This window comes from Morone saxatilis, unplaced genomic scaffold (assembly GCF_004916995.1).
Source record: "Morone saxatilis isolate NCDOM2014 unplaced genomic scaffold, NCSU_SB_2.0 Contig5, whole genome shotgun sequence".
Taxonomy (NCBI): Eukaryota; Metazoa; Chordata; class Actinopteri; family Moronidae; genus Morone; species Morone saxatilis.
The window spans coordinates 11484038-11504901 of record NW_023340095.1 but is presented as its reverse complement, the minus strand read 5'-3'; the positions used below and the strand labels follow the sequence as shown (position 1 = coordinate 11504901).

Sequence of the window (20864 nt, the reverse complement as noted above, 5' to 3'; positions counted from 1 at the left end):
TCGGATGATGGAATGATTTGGACATTTTGCATTTCCATAACAAAGTTATACATTGATTTATATAGTTCTTTAGTAAGTAGTTGCCAAATTTTTTACAAACATTGCAAAAAAACTAAACAAAAAAAATCAATTTTAATTTCATTACATAACAAAGTTATACACTGATTATATCAGTCTTCAGTAAGAAGTCATGAATGTTTACAGCATTGAAAAAAAAACTTTGCTGTTTGCATCTTCATGAAGTCACTGGTCCTCACTAAGTAGGTTTTAATTGTTTACAACATTGCAAAAAAACTAAACAAGAAACAAAAACTTCAATTTCATTACATAACATAGCTCTACACTGATTATATTGATCCTCAGTGAGTAGATATAAATGTTTACAACATTAAAAAATAAAATTCTTTGCTATTTGCATCTTCATAAAGTCACTGGTCTTCTGTAAGTAGTTATAATTGTTTACAACATTGGAAAAAAAAAACTAAACAAAAAACTTCCATTTCATTCCATAACAAAGTTGTACTCTGATTATATTGGTCCTCAGTGAATAGATATAAATGTTTACAACATTGAAAAACAAATTCTTTGCTATTTGCATCTTCATAAAGTCACTGGTCCTCAGTGAGTAATTCTGAATAGTTTACAACATTGAAAAAAACATAAACAAAAAATAAAAACTTCAATTTCATTCCATAAAAAAGTTGTACACTTATTATATTGGTCCTCAGTGAGTAGATACAAATGTAACATAAAAACATAAACATAAAAAAAACATTGCTATTTGCATTTCATCAAGTCACTGGTAAATAGTTATAATTGTTTACAACATAAAAAAAACTAAACAAAAAAACAAAAACCTCAGTTTCATTCCATAAAAAAGTTCTAAACTGATTATATTGGTCCTCAGTGAGAAGATATAATTGTTTACAACATTGAAAACTATTATTTTTACTATTTGCATCTTCATAAAGTCACTGGTCCTCAGTAAGTAGTTGTTTACAATATAAAAAAACCCACATTGATACTTCATTACAAAACAAAGTTGTTCACTTTATACTGGTCCTCATCAAGTAGTCATGAATGTCTACAACAATGCACAAAATGCTTTGATATTTACATTTACATAACAAATTCATGTAGTCATATATAGATTATTCTAAAGTAAAGAATCCTAAACAAAATATTCATAAGTCATATCATTCTTACTTTATGCAGTCTTTTGTTTGAAGTCATGCTATGTTGTGTTATGTTAACATGTCAAAATCTTAAACTGACTGCCAACATGACTTGTCTGTCTTGAATCCCTAATTTACATATGCCTCTACTTTACTGAGAAGCTCAGATGCCATGTCCACTGCTAACATTTCATTCTCTGATTTGAACTGTCCGTTTGGAATATGGGGAAATTGATGGTATTTGGGATACTGAGTCTTTTTGGCATCCACTCCCAGTGTCATTAGATTTTCCACAATTTGAGGCAGAACTCTCAGTTGGATGTTGTAAAGGGAAACTTGTGCAGCTCTGGTTGAAATGGAGTTGTTGGTTTGATATTGCCCACATCTTTTATACTCTGCAGCTATGAGAGACTTTTCCACTGCTTGATGGACTTTGAAAAGACACCATTCTGTGCTCCCCCCACCAGCGTCTTTGTGAGCTGCATTGAGATCACAGCGAGCCTGTCTACACCAACGCTGGGCCTCCTCTCTGTTCGGCTTTGGGACATTTTCATTATGGTCCCAAAAGTTGTAAGACTGGTGGCCTCTAGAGAATCTCTCTCGACCAGCTCTGTGTTGCCTGGCCTCCTGATTCCATTCCTCATAGAAGTTTCTGAAATTGGAGTTTCCCCTTGAATAGGACGGGCCTGCAGTTTTGCCTTTGCCTTTACCCTTGACAAGCTCATCAATTTGATTCTTCAAGTATTTGAATGCTTCAGTGGCGATATGTTGGCATTCAGCGTTTTTGTCAGGATGCCATCTTAGGTACAGTCGTTTGATTGCTTTATGCCTCTCCTCTTCAGGAAGAGTCCAGATCTCTTTCAAACATTTGTCAATTTCCCTTTTGGCTTCGTCAAGGGAGGCCGGTGAGGATCTTGTAGATGATGGTTGGGGCGAATGTGCCACAGCTCCTGCTCGCAGCTCCAGCTCCATGCAGGAAGCTTCAGCAGATGTGCATGTCTTCCCCCTGGCTTCTGGTTTCTTTTGTCGTTTAAACTGATACAGGTCAAGACAACTGACTTCAATTGGCTCATCTTCTCCAATTTCTATTTTGTATCGCCGTGAATATGGTGAGTGCCCAGGCAGTTCTTCAGCAATAACTGCATAAATGTACTTGTTGTTAGTGTTGTAGCCAACATATTCCCCCTCTTCAAAGTTATTGAGAACATCCATATCTAAGGAATCATGCCATTCCTCTGGAATATCTGTTCCAGGGGCTGGTAGATTTAAGGGAAAGTTTTCAATTTCAGCACTGTCATGGATCCCATTCTTAGCAAGAATGTCCCGAACCTCTTCCAGGCTGTCACACATGAGAAGTTGACCGAGGACTGTAAGGTGAATTGCGGCAATTCGGTTACCTAAAAGAGCATTAATCTCCTTTGTCAATGTCATATTGATGTTATTTAACACCTTGAATTGCTTGTTATCATTGTGTTTTAAGTGAAAGACGCAACCTTGTTGCCCTCGTTTGACAAAAACATCAGTTTTAGTGGCAGTTTTGTGTAGTGGCTGTTTGTTCACCCAAAGCTCAGTTTCAAGGTTTCTGCAACAGACAATCTGAATACTGCCAAAAATCTTCTTGCACATGTCAGTAGCGTCCTCTTGTGTTATTTCTCCCATAGACTGTTCTCTGATAAGGCAAATTAGTCCATGTCTGAACTCTCTTGAGGACAGGTGTATTTTAAACCATTGACTAAACTGACAGTCAGTCTCAAGCTCACAAAGCTGCATGTGTGATTCCACTACTTTCTCCTCAGTGAAATCAGATAGCATTTTAGGCTGAAATTTCTCAGGCAGCAATTGCAGCAACCGATGATGCTCATAGATGTCAAGGCCCAAATGACATTCACTTAGTTTCTCAAGCAACAGGAACTTATTATCCAGTGCATCTTCCAATCTTTTGATCTCAAACACGGTGTCATTGTAGTAGAGTTCCATTATTGGGTATAATTTACCATCTACAGCAGGAAAATACAAAGTCTTTACAGCGTCAACATTCAACTGGTTTCCTTCAGTTTTGATTAACTTAAAAAACTGCTCAACAGCACGTTTCACTGTTTTCTGTTGGTTTGGGTTTAGTTGTGGTTTATCACAGGAATCAGCATAAACTGCTGCCAGAACATTACAATACTGAATTGCGGTAGGTTTGTCCTTTACACCAATTTTCTTGAAGAACTCTGCGTACAGGACATCCTTCGGAGAAATGTTGTACAAATATGGTCGGAACTCACTTGTATGGCAGAGTGAAAGACACGCATCATCAGCCCTCACGAGTTCTATGTCCTTTTCAACCAACACAACAGGAGTATCAGCTAGTGATTGGCCTTCAAACTGGTTTGCTTGCAGGTAGGCATACGAACTTCTAAACACATCAGCACGGGTTTTGATCAAATTGTCAGTTTTACAAGCTGACTGACAGATGTTGCTCATGTTGTTGGTTACACAGTGTAGAGGTGGTTGTTCATGAGCGCCGGCATTTTTCAGCTTTTTCAGCAGCTTCTGTGACTTATACACTGGTAGATGTATAATTGGCATTGAAGACCAAATCAGTTCTTGATGCTTAGAATCACCTTCAATCAAAGACCCTCTGATTTTAACAGCAGTTCTCTCAGTAGCAAATGGTTGGTGATAGTTGCACAGTTCTTGTTGAATTTTCACAGGAAAAATGAACTTGATGTCAGCTATGTTCTCCACCAACCTTTCCTCTTCTTTGTCTTCACTCACTTTTTTCAAGGCTGCTTCGAAAATCAATGATGATTTCTGTTCCAGCTCTTTAAATTTATAGTTTCCTTTTGCTTCTGATTCTAACTGGTGTGCAAACTTTATTATGTCATCTTTTGATACAACATGCTTCATTCCAAGTTCTCTGAGTAACCCTTTTAGTTGTTGGGTTGTTTGTTCATTTTCTTCACACAACTCAGACCAAAATCTCTCCGGCAAAAATCTGTCTTGGGGCAGCATTTTCTTGTATAGTTTAACACTATCATCAAAGTAGTATGACACTTTCTCTAATCTGCCAAGAGAATTACGAATCAGTTTTACTTCCTTCAATGAGGAGATGATTTTGTCTTTATCCTGAAAATAATTCACATTACAATGTAGTAACAGTTTGAGGCATTGAAGCAGCTGGCTCTCTGTGAATGTATGTATAATGGACAGAATGAACTTCATGAAATACTCCAAATCAGTCAGGATTGGGATGTTTAATATTTCTGACAGACTGCCATTCTCTCTGTTGTTCTGAAGAAAAATGCTGTTGCTGTCAGGCAGAATGAACAAATCTGGAAATGTCCCTGCAAGTGTGCTATCGAGGATAAATACCTCTTTAGGTCCATCAATCCTTACTCGTTTACCATGTATTGTTTCAAATAATGGTAAGGATTTGAGCTTTCTCTGGTTCTCTTGTTTGTCTTTTGACTTGAATACCCCTTCCTGCAGGAAACGCTGAAGCTCTTTCATCTCATCAATAGAAAGCTGGGAAAACTCTGAGTGGTTAATCTTGTAGACCTGGTCCAACACAGAGATTTTATCATCCACATCCATAAGTTCAGGGTGTAGAGGGGAAGACACATGTCGGTCCAAATGTACCTTTGAGAAGAATACATTGTCAAGCTTCATAAAACCAAGTTTAAAGAGGGTGCCCGATATGTCCCTTTCTAAAGCGAATTGAATCACACTTGGCATGTCTTTCATTGTTTGCAGGAAGTGCTTGTTGTTTAACCTTGGACACACAACAGGTAAAATGCAGCAGTCATTGAAGAGCTGTCTAACATCACTTAGTGTCAGACTTGGTTTATCACCATTAGATGTTGCAGGTTGAATTTGACTTGTTAAGAACTTCCAAAGTAATCTCAGCCACTTCAGTGTTGTCTCGTTTGGGACATGAAGACCAGTGCGTGGGTCAACTTTACAGTTCTGAAGAAGACGCTGAATTACTGGCTTAAGATATTTTGCTGCACAGGGAACTGTCAAATATTTTACAAGATTGAAAGTTTGTAGAACATGAAAGTGGTGTACGTTGGTTGGGTAATCTGCAAATTGTTCCTCATAGCCAGAGAACAGACCTTCATATTCTGACATCAGCTTGGGAGATTCAGAATCAAACACTCTCAAAACTTTATCTCTTGTGAGAAGAAGTGGGAGCCCATTGAGTAAAGTGGAACAGTCTTCTGTGACCTTTTTCTTGTCTCTCTCAAACTCATACAAGCAGAAACTCAAGAGTTTTGAACATCTGTTTTCATCTCTGATCAGAGTGGCAGTTATGGGCAGGGGTAAATCCTTGTCTGTTTGGGCTGGGTCATTGAGGGGTTTTTCTCTCAGGAAGGTCTGCACAGTTGAATGATTCACATCTTTCACTTTGACACCAGCAACTCTGAAACTATTCCAAACTTTTTTCATTTCCATGGAAAAAGGAACCAATATCATTCCAAGATCTTTCAAAATGGAATTAATCTCGCTCTGTCCTGAGTGTGCCAGGTAAGGTGCCTTAGTTGATTCAGTTTCTCTGACATCACACCACTCAAAAGAGTACTCCTTAATTTCTCGGCTTGCAATTAGACGTTTTGAACTCCTCAACACTGGGATCACATTGAGGCCTCTTTCTTGGATTGATCTGTATACCTCATGTATCATTTCATGCCAAGCCTCATCAACATTTTCAGACACAGTTGGCCAAAAACGTAAGTATGAGCTACTTAAGTATGACTTAATTTGTGTAAGAGAGACTTTCTTATTTGCAGTGTTATGGCTGATGTAATAAAGGAGATCGGCATACAGTGGAGCAATGACATTCTGTTTCAAAGATTCATTCCACTTAGATTTTTGACTTTGTCCATCTTCTTTCCAAAGACCTCTCCTGGCAGAATCCACCTCAAAGTTTGCATTCACATGCACTGGTAGTTTAGTTTTCCCTGGCAAAGGAAGTGAACAAAAGGCTTCTCCCATGAAATACATTTGGCTGGATGGTGCTAGACTCTTGAACATCTTACTGCTCACAAGGCCCGCTATTGCTGCTTGGGGTAGTTTGTCTGATAGTGTTGTTTCTCTTCCGCCACTGTCTTTGAATGAGCCAAACTGTTCTGCAGTGATCCATTTACTTCTTTTATCTGAGGTTGAAATGATGGTTTCATAAATGGCCTGCTGTGGTGTGATTGGTTTGTCAGATTGTAGTGCATTTTGTTGAAGTTTGACAAAAGCATCTTTTTTTTCTTTGCTTGTCTGTGGTAGACTTTTTTCCACCACAAAGATGGTTTTGAGTTCCCCTGATTGTTCATTGATTTCATGTACTTTTATTTTGCAGATGTTTTTCAGAAACAGAATTAGTCCTTCAGGATCTTCAGAGAGGACAGAGCATAGTTCTTTCATGTCATGGTCAGTGACTTCCTGCTTTGATATTTTAGAGCTGTCTGCCATGCTACCCATCCTTAGAGGTAATCTGAACATGGTACCCTCTTTAAGAGGAAATTTGTCAGGAAGAAAGGAATTGTAGACATCTATGTACATGTTCTTGAAAGTGTCTGCTAGTGTATAGCCAATGCCAGCTGGTGGGTTGTCTAAATGACTTTCAATGTACGTCTGATTGGGATCAGAAATGCACAGTAATTGATCTCCAGTAAGAATTGAGGGGCAGTCAGTGAGATGATAAACAGAGTTGAATCCCACTCCGTATTTTCCTGTCTTCCCTGCTGTGTTGTGCTTTCCTCCTTCTCCCAGCTGTTGAATCCCATGCAGGTCAGCATCAGAAAACACTTTGTTGTTGAACACACACAGTGCTGGACCCTGCAGATGGTTCCATTTCTTCCCAAATGTTTTTTCTTCGCCATGCTGTCGTTTGTCCCAAACAAAGTGGATTTCTGTTGCTTCTGCATCATCAGCATTTTGTAAAAGCTCTTTTAGGATATCCTTCTTTGATGGATAAGCTGAAATTATGTTTTTAATTCGAACAGGGAGTTGTTCCTGCTGTTCAAACTGAAAAGCAAATGGTGAAATGTTCTCAACAATGTGGTTTTGCAGAGTATGATGCCTGGTAGTTTTAATTCCAAAGTGGCAAGCCACAACACGTGGGATATTCTCGTGGCATAAAGTGACACCTGATGAAACTGGTATCCATGCACTGTCATTGTAAAACATCTCACTTGCAGGTTGTAAAACACCATGTTTGTTGGGTATCAGACAGTCCCCTGTTGTTTTCTCTTCGGCCTCATATATGCCTATGTTCAAAATTGTGAGGCAGATTGATAGATCACTCTTTGGCAGGGGGTTGTTGCCATGTCGAGAGTGCAATTCCTGGAACACAGTTTGAAACTGACTGGTGGTAAAACATTTTTCAACACCTACACTTTCCCAGAGCCTCTTGAAACTAGTGAAGGCAGGTGGAAGTACATAGAGATAGGGTTTTGCTTCAAATTGCTCATTCTCTGCTACACGGTTCACATTTACAAATGCACTGCCTACAAGAATAAATGGGAATGAATTTGCCCTCTGTGAAATGAAACTGGAATTCTCAGAATCAATGAGCAACTCATCCAGAAACTTATAGCATTCATATGCTATTCTGTGAATCATGGTGCTGTCAATAGATTGAGATTGCTTACAGGCTTCTTGCAGCTGTTGAAGCACAGTCTCAAGGCTTGGAATGTCACGAACTCTCAAAATCTGTAAGACTGGATTGGTGTTGTGTATTTTCAGATTGTTGTGATCCAGCACAGGATTTGTCATGTTAACAAGTAGGGAGCATTTGTCACTAAAAATATCAGTGGGCCTTCCAAGTATTGCATTTCTTTCCATTCTTGTATCACCAGGGCGAAATGCTGGGAGAAATTCAGTCTTCCTCAGTGTTTCCCAGTGGAGAGAGTCTTCATCATTCCTGTGGTAATTCATAAGTTCAAGAAGGCACTTCATATGCCCATATGCTTTCTTTTTGTCAGTGCTCCAGGTTTTGGTGATTGTGCCTGCTTTGTCTGTGATGTCTTCCAATGGGAGATGATCATTTGCCATTCCAAGTTCCAACAAGCGCTGAATCCTTTTTGGGGAGCAAAAGTCATTTTTGGTACCCCCAAGCAAGCGTCCCTCTTCTGGTTCAAAAAGACAGGCCACTTTCCCTGATGGATTCACAAGTTTTTTGATATACTGGAGTTGTCCGCCTTTTGTGGGGATGCATGGATAGCAGAGCAGTAGATTGTCAATTTCTTTGATGTTAAGGTCAATAGCATGCAGCAGAAGATTATCTCTACTCTGAGGGTCCAAGGTAGTAAGGTTGTTGAACACTGCTTCTTTGTAAAACTTTTCCCAGTTCCATGTTCTGTCCTGTAAAACCTTTTCTAGGCCAGCCTGTTTGAAGCTGTTTCTCAACCACAGTGGAAGAGGAACAACCTGGTTGGGTGCTTTTGCATGTTTCTTGCACACGTGCACTACAAGTGTACTGATGTCTTTATCCTCTTCAATGCTCTCGTGTAGAAATATCGCACTGTTCATTGAGCACCAATGTTCTCCGTCACTAAAGAGCGCTGGACCAGTGGAGTGCTGGGCAATGATGGAGTAAAATGCATCGACCAAAGGCTTGAATGTTTCACTCACGTTCTCTCTATCAGGCCAAAAGGTGTGATAACAGTAAGTTTCCAGTTGCTTGTTTTCAGACATTTTCTTTAGTGCCAAGAGTGCAGTAACATATGCCGTCACTACAGGATCCTGAAGAAGGGCTTTGTTCCAGGCATGTTTTACTCCACTCTCCCATAGACCTTTTCGGTTGCTTGTCACAGCAAATGTTCCATTTACATTGACTGGAAGACCTGTGTGAATGGAAAGGGGGAGGAAGCAAAATGCCTGTCCAACAAGATCTGTTTGTAATGAGGCCATTTTCCCAGTTTCTGGATTATTTTGCAAAGGCACAGCAACCCCCCCTATAGGCAAAGAGAACTTGGCTTGCTTGTTTTCTTGAAGGGAGATTTTCAAAGACTGATGTGTCCCAAAGCAGTTGTATAGGAGCCAGGACTGGACTTCAGTAACACCAGATTGCTGACTGGTTATTTGGACAATGTTGACTTTGCAGCAGTCAATGACATCTTTGCATTTTCCATCAAGTTTCATCAATGATTTCTCAGCTTGATGCTGCTTTGACACATTGGATTCATCAGGAATCCTCATTGTACTGACAGTTGTTTTGGAGACTGTAAGGACAGTTTCTATTTCATCATCTCTTGGCGGAACTGATCCATCTTTTGAGATATTTTGTAGAGATAATGTATTGATGTTCTTCAGAAACAGCAGGTGAGTTTGTGAATTCTCAATTAAGTGCTGTTGAAAGTTGATGATATTGTGTTTTTGATACACTTTTGTGCTTATTTCTGACTTAAGAGCTTCTTCTTCAGTTCGGAAAGGTAGTTTGATCAGAGTGCCTGGATAGGGTTTAGGGGGACTTTGTTTGGTGAAATTACAATCAAATATGCGTTCATATGGTCCAAACTGACCAGGAAAACAACGGAAATGTCGCTGCAGAGAGAGATTCAACTTGATTCCAGGACTTGTTCCATGTTTGATGTGCTTCTTAAGGTGAGTTACATTTGGATCAAGTATGAGAAGACTGTTGCCACTGAGGATAGAAGGAACATCTGTCACATGATAAACTGTATTGAATCCAAGTCCAAATTTTCCAATTTTCTCCACCTTGTTTTCTTTTGAGGCAGAGCCAACTCTGACAATATTTTTCCAATCCTCATCTGTGAACTGCTCATTATTAAATGCCCAAAGACAAGGTCCCTGACAAAGGGCCATGTCAGGATCAATGAGACTTTCAGGAGAATCTTTGTGCACTCTGAAATCCACCAAGAATTTACAGGCGTCTGCCCCAGCATCCTCAGCATTTTGAATTAGCTCTTTGAAGATGTCACTTTCTTCATCATACTCTTTAAGAATGTTTTTAATCCTCATTGTTATTGGTTCAGATTGCCCACACTGTTCTATTCCCACTAACTCTGGATCAAGGATGTATGTACTGAGAAATCGGATGTTCAACCATTCAGCGGTTGCTTTAGGGATTTCCTCATGTAAGACACGAATTTCCTCCTGGCTGTAGTTAAGCTCATTCAATCCATTTTTGCTTACATCACAGAAGACTGCTGTTGAACGTGGTTTGAGAGTATATTGTTCACCCTCTATGAGGACTGGCACCGGGATGTCATTCGGAACTGTCTTCTTCTCTCTCCATAGCCAGTTAAGAATTTCTATTGACACTTTTATCTCAGAGGAACTTGCCAATGGCTGTTGCCTTTCTTCAGTGGTTTGCTGGATAGAATGAAGAATGCCAACAATTTCTTCATCTGAAAGTGATGTTCTCAGACCAAACTCCTGGAGCAACCTTTTGTATGGCAGAAATTCATTTGGCACCTTTCCAATGTAAGAGCTCAGATCTAGATTGCGTGGGTAGTCTAGAACCAGATCCTGTGGTGATACAAACTGGTTATGGTTCCACAACCAGCGTGTGTCTTTGTTCATCATTGTTGTAAATTCAGAGATGTGGTTTTGCATGTGTTCATAAATGCTACGCAACTTCCTTTTGAAATCAACATTAGTGTCAGGATCAGTCATTGTTTGTGCTTTTGATGCCAAGACCAACAAATTCTCTATCACTTTTTCAGGTGGGGGTAGGCGTTTAAGACCAAGTTGGTTGGTAACTCTGTTACTGAACTTTCCCACCAGAGGCATTACATGCCCAACAATGTCCTCATACATAGAATGTCGTATTTCATCTGGACAGAAGATACAACTTTCCTGAGATTTGTCATTGCAGTGTTTTTTGTCATCCCCCGATTTAGCACATGGGACCCATTTCAGCATTTTAAGGGAACGAAGCTGGTCCTGAGAAAACTTTGAAAGTAGATCATTAGTATCCAACATTTTCAAGAGTACCTGAGCTCTTTTGCAAGCATCAGTTTGAAAGTCGACATTCAGTTGGTCAATCAGTGTGGCAGCATGCAACAAGTGCTGAGGTGACACTTCTACTTCTTTATTTAGCAATCCAAGATCTGTGAGACTTTTAAGCATCTGTGATGTTTGAGTGTATAAAGGTGGGGGGAAGAAATCTGACTCAAAAACGACTTTAAAAGTTTTAATTGTTGGATCAAAAAAGCTTGAGGTCTTTTTCAACTCTCCATTAACTTCAATGAATCTCAAGTCCTTACATTTGTGTTTCAAGGTCTTATTTTGAGAGAAAAGGATAGTACCATGCTCTAAAATCCAAGTCATGATTTTCTCACTGTCATCTTTTTTGCAAGCCCCCCTCTCAATAACGCCAATGAGAAGATTGGCTGCTTCAGCTGTGTCCAAGAGTTGAACTTTGAGCAGCTGTAACAGTCTGCGGTCAGCCTCAGTTGCACACTGCACAACGGAATCAGGCATAGGGAACTCTGTTGGTACTGTTAGACCAGAAATTAGGAGCACAGCCTGTTTTGATTGAGTTGCAACACAGGATCCTTTCATGGTTTGGAAGAGAGGCAACTTTAAGAGTAAATCTTTCTCATTGCCTGAGACGGAATCCAGACGAGAGAGATAATCTTTTAGTTCTTCTCGTTGTCTGGGAGAGGCAGTCTCAAGCTTTCTGATGAGATCTTGAGAATCTAAATTCCCCAAGACTTTCATGACACTTTCAGGAGATGGGCACAGTACATAAGAGTGTAGGTCTTCGTGCTTGAGCCACTCGTTTCCTCTCACCACTGTGCCACCAACTTTGTTCACCAACTGAGCTATTTGTTCTGGCAAGTTAATCTGCTTGCTTTTCTGAAAAATGAGTGTTGTGTTCTGCTGTAGTCTTGCTAGTGATACAGACTGACTGTCAGACAAGGGACCGACTGGTATCAGTGGAATTCCATTAAAATTACTTAACTTTCTGAAGTGAGTGTTGAGAAATTTCCAGAATTCTTGGAGCCAGTCCAAAGGTGGATGTTGACTTTTGCCGATGTTCCAGGTTACTAGCCCTGCCCTCACCTGCTTCCAGTCCTGTGGCAAATACCTCCTCGTATATTCAGCCACCTGGTCAGCATCAATGTTGATGACCTTGAATAAATCTGAAAAGTAGATTTTGATAAATATATATATAGTGTGAAAATATGCAAATAACTTTTAAATCACAGTATTCTATAAAATGGCATTCCTACTTTTTCTGGCCAGTTCTTTCAGGTGGGTATTGCAGGCTGGACTGAGATCATCTGGGATGAAGAGGTGCTTGCAGCATGGTAGCAAGACTCTGCACAAAGGATAAGTTTATTTACTGTGAAACAAAAACTATCATTTTAATATAAAAATAGACATTCTTTTCAAATTTAATCCAAGAGAGATAAAATAATGGCAATGGCAATAATATACTGAAGCAAGTAAGTGTGAGCTGATACTGATACTAATGATGATAAAGATTGGATTTGGAGAACAACTGCAAACACCCTAACCTAGTATGATATAATTGTTTTAAGTTACAGTAAATGATTCTAACACTATAACATGTGTTTATTGATTTAATATAGTATTTTAAGAGTAAAGAGTAAAAAGTACAACATTCCTGTTGATCATATCATGAAGAAAATTTGAGCAACATATTTGGTGTTTTCTAAGGTCTGGAACAAATTATATGGTTCCTGTATGAATGCACTGCCATTATTATATAATCAGAGCATATGAGACTGTAAGGTAAATACTGTAGGCCCACACCTACCGTATTTACCTTTTTATAGCATCATAGTTAAAGTTGCACCCATCTATATTTTATAATAACAATTGATTAAATTACTATGGTTAATGTGAACAAAGTAAAATTATACAGTTGTAATAATAGTGATGGTAATTGACTTTAGTAAGGATGTAAGGCCAAAATGATCATGAAAAAAAATATATAAGCAAATGCTAATTTAGTAGACACATTTTTAGCAGTAACATTTTTATCAAAAGTAGGATGAAAAAATAGAAACCCTACCTTGGAAATCCATCGCTGTCAATTAGAGCAGTGTCCTCCTCTCTGTCTGTGAAAGATCTGAAAGAGCCATCGCTGAGTGGAAGCAGCTGAAGACCCTTGAGTTCTCTGTATTTTCCATCACTCAAAATGTACTCCAAAAGAGAGAGTTTGTCGTCTTTTGAGATGATGTGCACACCAGACCTGCAGAGAATGTCCCTTAAGAAAGCTGGCGTCACATGTTTTAGGGTGTTGACGTGTGGATAGGCTTCTTTTATAGCTCTTGCAACACTACTTGGTAAAGTGACAAGATTTTCTCCACAGGAAACCAAAGTCCTTTTGATGGCGGCCAGTATGTCAGGGCTTGTTGGGCCATTACAGGGGAACACGGCTTCTGATGGAGTGATAAACATTCTTTCGTCCCTGGCGAGAGAGAGGACAGCCACATTCTGTCTGAATAAGTGTTGAAGAACATCCAGAGCAAAAGCAAGCCATTTGTCTTTGTGCTTTATCTGGGCAATATCTGGCCACAGATCGTACACGGAAGAGACAGGCAGAAAAGCTTCTTGGGCAAGTTTGATAGCATCTTGAATAATCAATAAGTATGCCTGTGGGAGCACTTCTTTCATCAGTAATTCATTCCAGACAGCATGTTCATCATGTTTCTGGTCTTCCTCTTGCCACTTGATGTGTCTTCTGTTGTCTGTGAGGCCAAAGCACGCGTTGACATAAACTGGGAGTCCTGTCTTGTTGGATTCATTGTTTGGGAGGGGGAGAAAGCAGCTCAGTCGACTTTGACTACAGTCTCTCTTCTCACCACAAGGGAATGCCAAGTCGACTTGTGGAAAAAAGCATAACTTTTTTGCGAGTAAATCAAGACATTCTACATTGCCTTCTTTCATGGTACAAGTTGTCACAAGCCACTTTGTTTCTTTGTGGTCTTCTGAGCTGAGGGTTATTAATTTGAACTTTGTTGAACCCTTAATGATTGACTCATTTTCTGACTCCAAAATGACATCTGTGTTGACTGAGGATTTCACTTCAAGTCTGGTGTTGACACTGCCATGTACGTTGATATGTACCAAGGACACAGAGGTCACATTTTTCAAGAACAGGAGGCTCAACTCTGCATCCGCAATGAAGCTATCAAAAAGATCAACCACCTTATCAGAGTCATATAGATTATCTGAAATATCTGAATCCTTGTTGCGCAAGGGGAATCTGAAAATTGTCCCGTCAAAGTGCTCATCCTCCATGACAACTTTTGACCATTCTTGTCTGCTTACAAGTGAAACTATATCTTGAAAGGGTTGGAACTGATCATGCACAGTCATCAGAGCTTCTTGGTCTTCTGGATCTTTCAAAGACCACCAAAACCCTCCTTCTTTTTCTCCAAATATTTTTTCTTGGGGATCCATGAAGCCAAGATGACCTGAACTGAATATGGATGGCACATCTGTGAATATAGGGAAACAGATATTGCCCCGTTAATTTACCATGCATGTTCTCTAAAGATTAAAACTTAAACTGAGACTATTGGGTATATGTGCGGTAAATGTACATAGTTTCACCTGTTATGTGGTAAACAGAGTTGAAGCCAATTCCAAACCTCCCGACTCTATTTGGATCATCGCGCTTGACACTCCTCCCTGCCATCTGAATTCCTTTCCAGTCATCATTAGTGAACGCTGCATTGTTGTAGGCGTAGAGAGCAGGACCTTTGCAAAAAAACAAAAAATGAATACCAAAGAACCAGTGACATATACTGTATTGCAGAGACTGACTAACATCTGCTGAATACACATAAATATCATATCAGACTCTAATGCCAGCTTATCAAGTGATCATAAGAACCAAGATAAGAATTTTGTGGTAATGAGAAAAAACATTACACATGTTCTCTTTGGCCAACCACAGTGGACTATGGGAGGAAACCCACATGAAAACAAGAAGAGCATCAAAAAGTAGGGGGCTAAGCTAACTGTGTCATCAGGCTACCACCTCTTTCTATTTCTATATCATTTTTTTGATATATACCATAAACTTAATTAATAGCCCAGGCTTTTATTGACTCCAATCACTGACCTCAACCTGGCTTTATGTGGAACTGGTGTCTAGATTGGACGGACATTTAATTCCTTTTGCAGAAAACTCTTGCTCAGCAAGGATGGGAAAAACTCTTAAATTGTTTATTTAAAAACAGTATGAATATTACTTTTAAAATTGCTATTGAATAACAAATCAATTATGAAACATTTATTTAATACTTTGGTGCTCATGGTTTCCATAAAATGAACTGACATTTACATTTTGGAGAATCTAATAGATCTAATGATGTGTAGCATGTCCATATTGACGAAGTGTAACATTTATAGTAGGCGATCTAAGCAGCTTAAAATTCGTTTAAGCGTTTTATACATCCAAAAATCCAGACCATGTGTCTACTTGAGACCTGAGTGTATTTGTCAAAATGTGTAGAACCACCAGGATAGGAAAGGTGACCTGCCTCTTATTGAGAACCTACTTTTAAATTAAGTTTTATGATATTTTCTATTGAAGAACACATTACAACTCATGTTGATAATAACCACCCTAGGACATTGCTATTCTCTGGATCTCCTGCATACCTTGGTATTCTCCTAGTTCATCAGTCCACAGGCTCTCAGTCCCATAGCTTCTCTCATCATGGATGAAAACCACTTCTGTGGCTTGAGCATCATCTGCATTTTGAATCAGCTCCTGTTGACAAATAAAAAAAATAACCATAATTGAGAATAGCAGACCAAGGATAACTAGGATTCCCAGTTTCCTTCTCCCCACGTATTCTCTCTTAATCTCTAACCAGCTAATCTCATTCATTCAGCGAAATACTGTAAATGTAATAAATGACACGAACACAATAAATGTGATACTCCCATGTTTGACAAATCAAATGTCCACAGTGAGGAAAGGTCTATTATTTTATTATTATTATTTTATCTATTTTTTTGTAGTATACAATTAGTGAAAATATTATTAGATAATGGTTTTAGGAAAATACTTTAATAAAGAAATAAAAATACCAATTACAACAAAAACGTTTACATATTTATACATAACTTATATACAATTAAAAATAGCCAGACTTCCTGACTTAGTCATAGCAGGAAAAGTAAATGTTTAAATGATAAAAAAATTACATATTCTCTTTAAGCACTTTTTTTTATTATAGTGTGTGTTGCCTTGGAATTTGATGGGACTATCAAAAGTTTATGTACCACCATATCCAATGGCTGTCTGCACCACATTAAGTTCCATTCTGTGAAAATTGCCATATATTCAGCTTATAGGACATATAGACCTATAAGTCAATAGCAACTTGATCTGTTTTGCAGATCCACATCCAAGAGGTTTCATCAGTTCTAGTCATTAACCCAACAAGGAAGTAGGAAGTAAAGTAGAAGCAGTAAGAAAGATCTGGGATCATTACTTTTAATCTCATTGGAATTAACAACATGTTTCTTTCTTCAGTACGGTAAGAAAGTGGATGTATGCATCAAATTTGCAACTCCAGAGAACAATTAGGCATTGCCATCTTTGAATAATCGCTGCAGCATTAAATTGCTATTGAAATTGCCAGGTAATTACTCTGTATCTATAGTGACGTCTAAAATCACAAACTGCAAAACAGTAATTACCAAGTTGGTTCACTTACAACAGTGGGCACACAGAAAAATCTTCTGTAATGCCATTGTTTTTATATAGTGTGGATAATTAGTCTATATGACAAGGGTACCAATGCAGCTTTAGCTGAAAACAATCTGTGCTCGTACAATTTAGGCCTAGAGTGCACATGTTTTAAAGTCAGCACTACAAATAAGTCTAGTATTCCAGGAGGACAATTATCATTATATCAAACTTCTTTGTACCATCTTGATCAAGAGCGCCAACTATGGCCGCACCAATGACAAGATCTTGAGTCAGATCCCACCCAGATGGAGAACACATGGTGCTACCTGCCTGATACGTACAAGATAATGTCACTCAGGTGAGTGTGCAGTATTTGTACATGTGTTTGCATGAATAATGTAAAAAGTACAAATACATGTGAGAGTGTGAAATCCATTGCTGCCATGTGTAGAAAGTTCAACCTCAGCACCTCAAGTCAAGTCTCATATTTTGAGAGGACTGTAGAACAAAATTGGACAACCACAGTAAAGTTATTAATTCTGTGTATTGCTTTGTTAATTAAGTTTGTCCCATGGTGCACACGGTTAACTCATGACCCAAAAAGCTTTAGCTGAAACAGGAATACTTTGAATAGTTTTGCCCTTTAATACAGCAGAGGAGACAGACATCTGTCCCAGAGATTCTGGCTCAGTATGTGTGCATGTGTCAGCTGTTCATTTAACAACAGCATACAAATAAAAACACAATCAAACAATGGAATTACCAAAATAACACTTCCTCTACTGGCATATAAGATCCTCCTGTCCTGTCAGCGCTAGTACGAGCACAGCAACTGAAGCCACAAAGCGTGCTACACAGAATTAGCAGTTTATCATTCAACAAAGGTTATAATACATTTTATTTTATTTGACAGTATAACAATCCCAAGATGTTCACTACTGAGATGTCATTAAAACACAGATTTCACAATTTAAGCAGGAGACTTGATAGATATGGATCAAATATTTTAATCATATGTCATTTTATTTAACTAATGAAGCCATGCAAATAAAAAAATATGATTAAACAATTGCCAAATTCCTCAGACCCAAATATTTATTATAATATATTTTGTTGAGCAGCCAGCAAGTCTTAAAAAAGTTCCTACAACAATGTGGTGAAAACATTACATGTAGTTATTAACCCAACCCAAATAATATTTTTATTGTGGGGAATGCAACCAATATAAGCAAACAAAGTATTCATTTGGATCAAATATTTTAATCATATGTCATTTTATTTAACTAATGAAGCCATGCAATGAGTCTTAAACAGGTTCCTACAACAATGTGGTGAAAATGTTAGATGTAGTAATTAACCCAACCCAAATAATATATAATATATAATGCAACCAATATAAGCAAACAAAGTATTCATTTGTTTCATTCTGCAGGAAAAATGCACAATACATTGGTTGAACCAGATCTTGCCAAAAGCTCATTTGCTTCTCTGCTGTCTCATGGTGGTGACCCATCAAGGTTTTTATACAATCAGTCAATAATGTGATAGCTCACTTCTTTATAAAAATACAGGTTTTTATTCTTCTATGGCACATCATAAAAGGTGATTTTAGGTGTCCTATATTCTTGCAAAAATCCCAATAAAAAACTAAAATAATGATGTGATAAATGGTTTCATCAACACAGAAAGAAATAGTACAATCTAAATATTGTGTAATGTAAAAAAAAATGAGATACACAAAGTAAATATTATAACCAGTATTTGACAGAGCATTGTACCAACCTTCAGAATTTGTCCACCATCTGGATATCGACGTAGAATATCTTTCAGGTAGTCAATGAAGGGCGGTGCTGTGGCCCCGAAGGACGTCCTAAACAAAGCAGAAACTAGAGTTAAAATTCAAATCAACAACCGGTGTAAATAAATCCTCCTGAAGCAAGAGCTCATGAAGTCAAATAATGCATTAATCAAGTAAATCAATTAACTACCAAATATTTCTATACTAACATACAGAATTTGTGCTCACTCCACATGAGCAGCAGTACACTAATGCATGTGTCGTTTCCAATTACTCTCACCATGCTGATTTGATGATGATATGAATAACAAGCATATGTTTGTCAGTATTATGATTCAACAGCTTTTACTGTTACTGTTTACTGCTGTGAATTTGATCAGATTTTCTTTATAAGGCACTAGCTGGGATGACCTTATTTCATGTGTTAAGTAATCAGTGTCAGTATCTCAAATATTGCTTCAAATCAAAGAAAAACAACTCACCGCGTCTTTTTCTTTGTCCTCTGACTCATCCTTCCTGATCTGGATGCTGTAAGAGAGTCAAGAGTGTTGTAAGTAAGAGGCATTGCATCACCATAGGTATTACATTATATTAAATTAAATTAAAATATAAAAAAAATGAATGAGTAAATTGAAACAGAAATGGGAAAAAATGCAGAATTTGTGTCCTGTATTGATTAGTATATACGTATTAGTATAGTATTTATTATTTACTTGTATTTGCATTTACTTCTCTCTGTGTGAGTTTGACCATATGGAACTATGAGCATGGTTTAGACATTTATTGACAGCCTCAGACTACTGATGCATGAATAAAAACTAATTCATAGTATTTCATTACACAGACCGACACTAGAGTAGAATAAGATTTGTCAACACGGCTAAAACTGATGCCTGTTTCACAAAACTTTATGGAGCTTTCAGGAAAACCTGAATCATCTCTTTGTACATCAAGTTCAAGACCTAACAGGTCTGAGGCTAAAAGCTGTTCTAATGTACGCAGGGTTGCCCAGTTTTATGAATCACCTGGTTCATGGAAGTAGCATAATTATTTTAGTACAGCAGTCTGGCATTCAGGTGCACAAGTAAAATAGTCATAACACTAATTTACTGTACCCTTTTCTTCATTTATGCTAGTTTGACACAAGATGTTCCAGATTGCAGTATAAGGTCATGTTTAAACTGGAGACAAAGTAAGGTTTTGTTTTTGTTTGCTCATATGTGATTTAGATCTGATTTTGTTATAACAGTGTGAACAGCACAAACAACATGGAATCTGATCTTTTCCATTCTGATTTGGTCCACATCTGTTTTTCTTTTGTTGTTGTTTTTTTGCAAAATGTGTCACTCTAGATCTAATTTTGACATGAGGATCACTTCAGGGCTGTAACCTCTAGGACACAGTTAACAAGTTGGGCAATGCCAACCACCAAAGAAGGAAGTGAACAAATAAAAAAAAATATCTGAGCATATGCAAAAGAATAAATGAATCAACACAGAAATGCTGATAAAGTATCAGAAATACAACAAAACTCAGAAACTCTGAGGAATTAAATTAAGGAACAAATGCACTTTTTGTATTTCATGGATTAATTTCCAAACATCTCTGGCATTAAAACACATGCATATGTTATATTATATATATTTAACATACAATATGTTGAACTCAGAGACGCCGATAAGGATAAAAACTAATAAATACACGGTCGTAAATCACGTTACCTCAGTCATATTTGTTGAGGAGTCCCATCAGGTCTGCTGCTGCAAGGTGCGCCCCAGAAATGGAGATGTTACACCGGTTCAGCAGTTTATAAAGGCAGTGGTCCAACCCCGACACCGGACGACGTTTCCAGTCACACTCGTTACTTTCGTTTTCCACCCAACTCGAGTGCTATTTTGCTTGAAACGAAACTTTATGAGGCAGCAACAACAGATCCAATTAAAGACCGTTTCTTCAGCCATCCGCAATGAAACGAAACTTTTCAAAGCGGATGAGCACATCTCCGCAAATCGATGTCCCAACCATTAAAATACACATATCATACTCTCACTATCATCTGAATCTTCCAGCAGAAGGTGCATCTAGTTGCAGATAATTGCGGGTGTTCCCAAGATATAAATCTTATTTAATAGGGACTTGTATGTGGTTATGACACTGTGTTCAATCTGCAGTGTTAATGTGGCATAATCAGATTCACATGCAACTTAGTTTGCATGTGTTTTCCTCATCGGCTATTGCTCGCTTTGCCTCT

General features: G+C 38.2%; 1 protein-coding gene across 1 annotated transcript; it reads right to left on the bottom strand.

Moving 5' to 3' along the window:
- Window positions 1–12: 12 nt before the first annotated feature.
- si:dkeyp-118h9.7 (sacsin) lies at window positions 13–20429 on the bottom strand. Its single transcript, XM_035676656.1, has 8 exons — window positions 20335–20429; window positions 19096–19141; window positions 18598–18685; window positions 15774–15885; window positions 14718–14864; window positions 13171–14602; window positions 12362–12450; window positions 13–12271 (listed from the first exon to the last, which is right to left on the bottom strand). Exons 2-8 carry the CDS (start codon window positions 19122–19124, stop codon window positions 1305–1307), a joined length of 12864 nt encoding a protein of 4287 aa, XP_035532549.1. The 5' UTR covers window positions 19125–19141; window positions 20335–20429; the 3' UTR covers window positions 13–1304.
- Window positions 20430–20864: the final 435 nt, after the last annotated feature.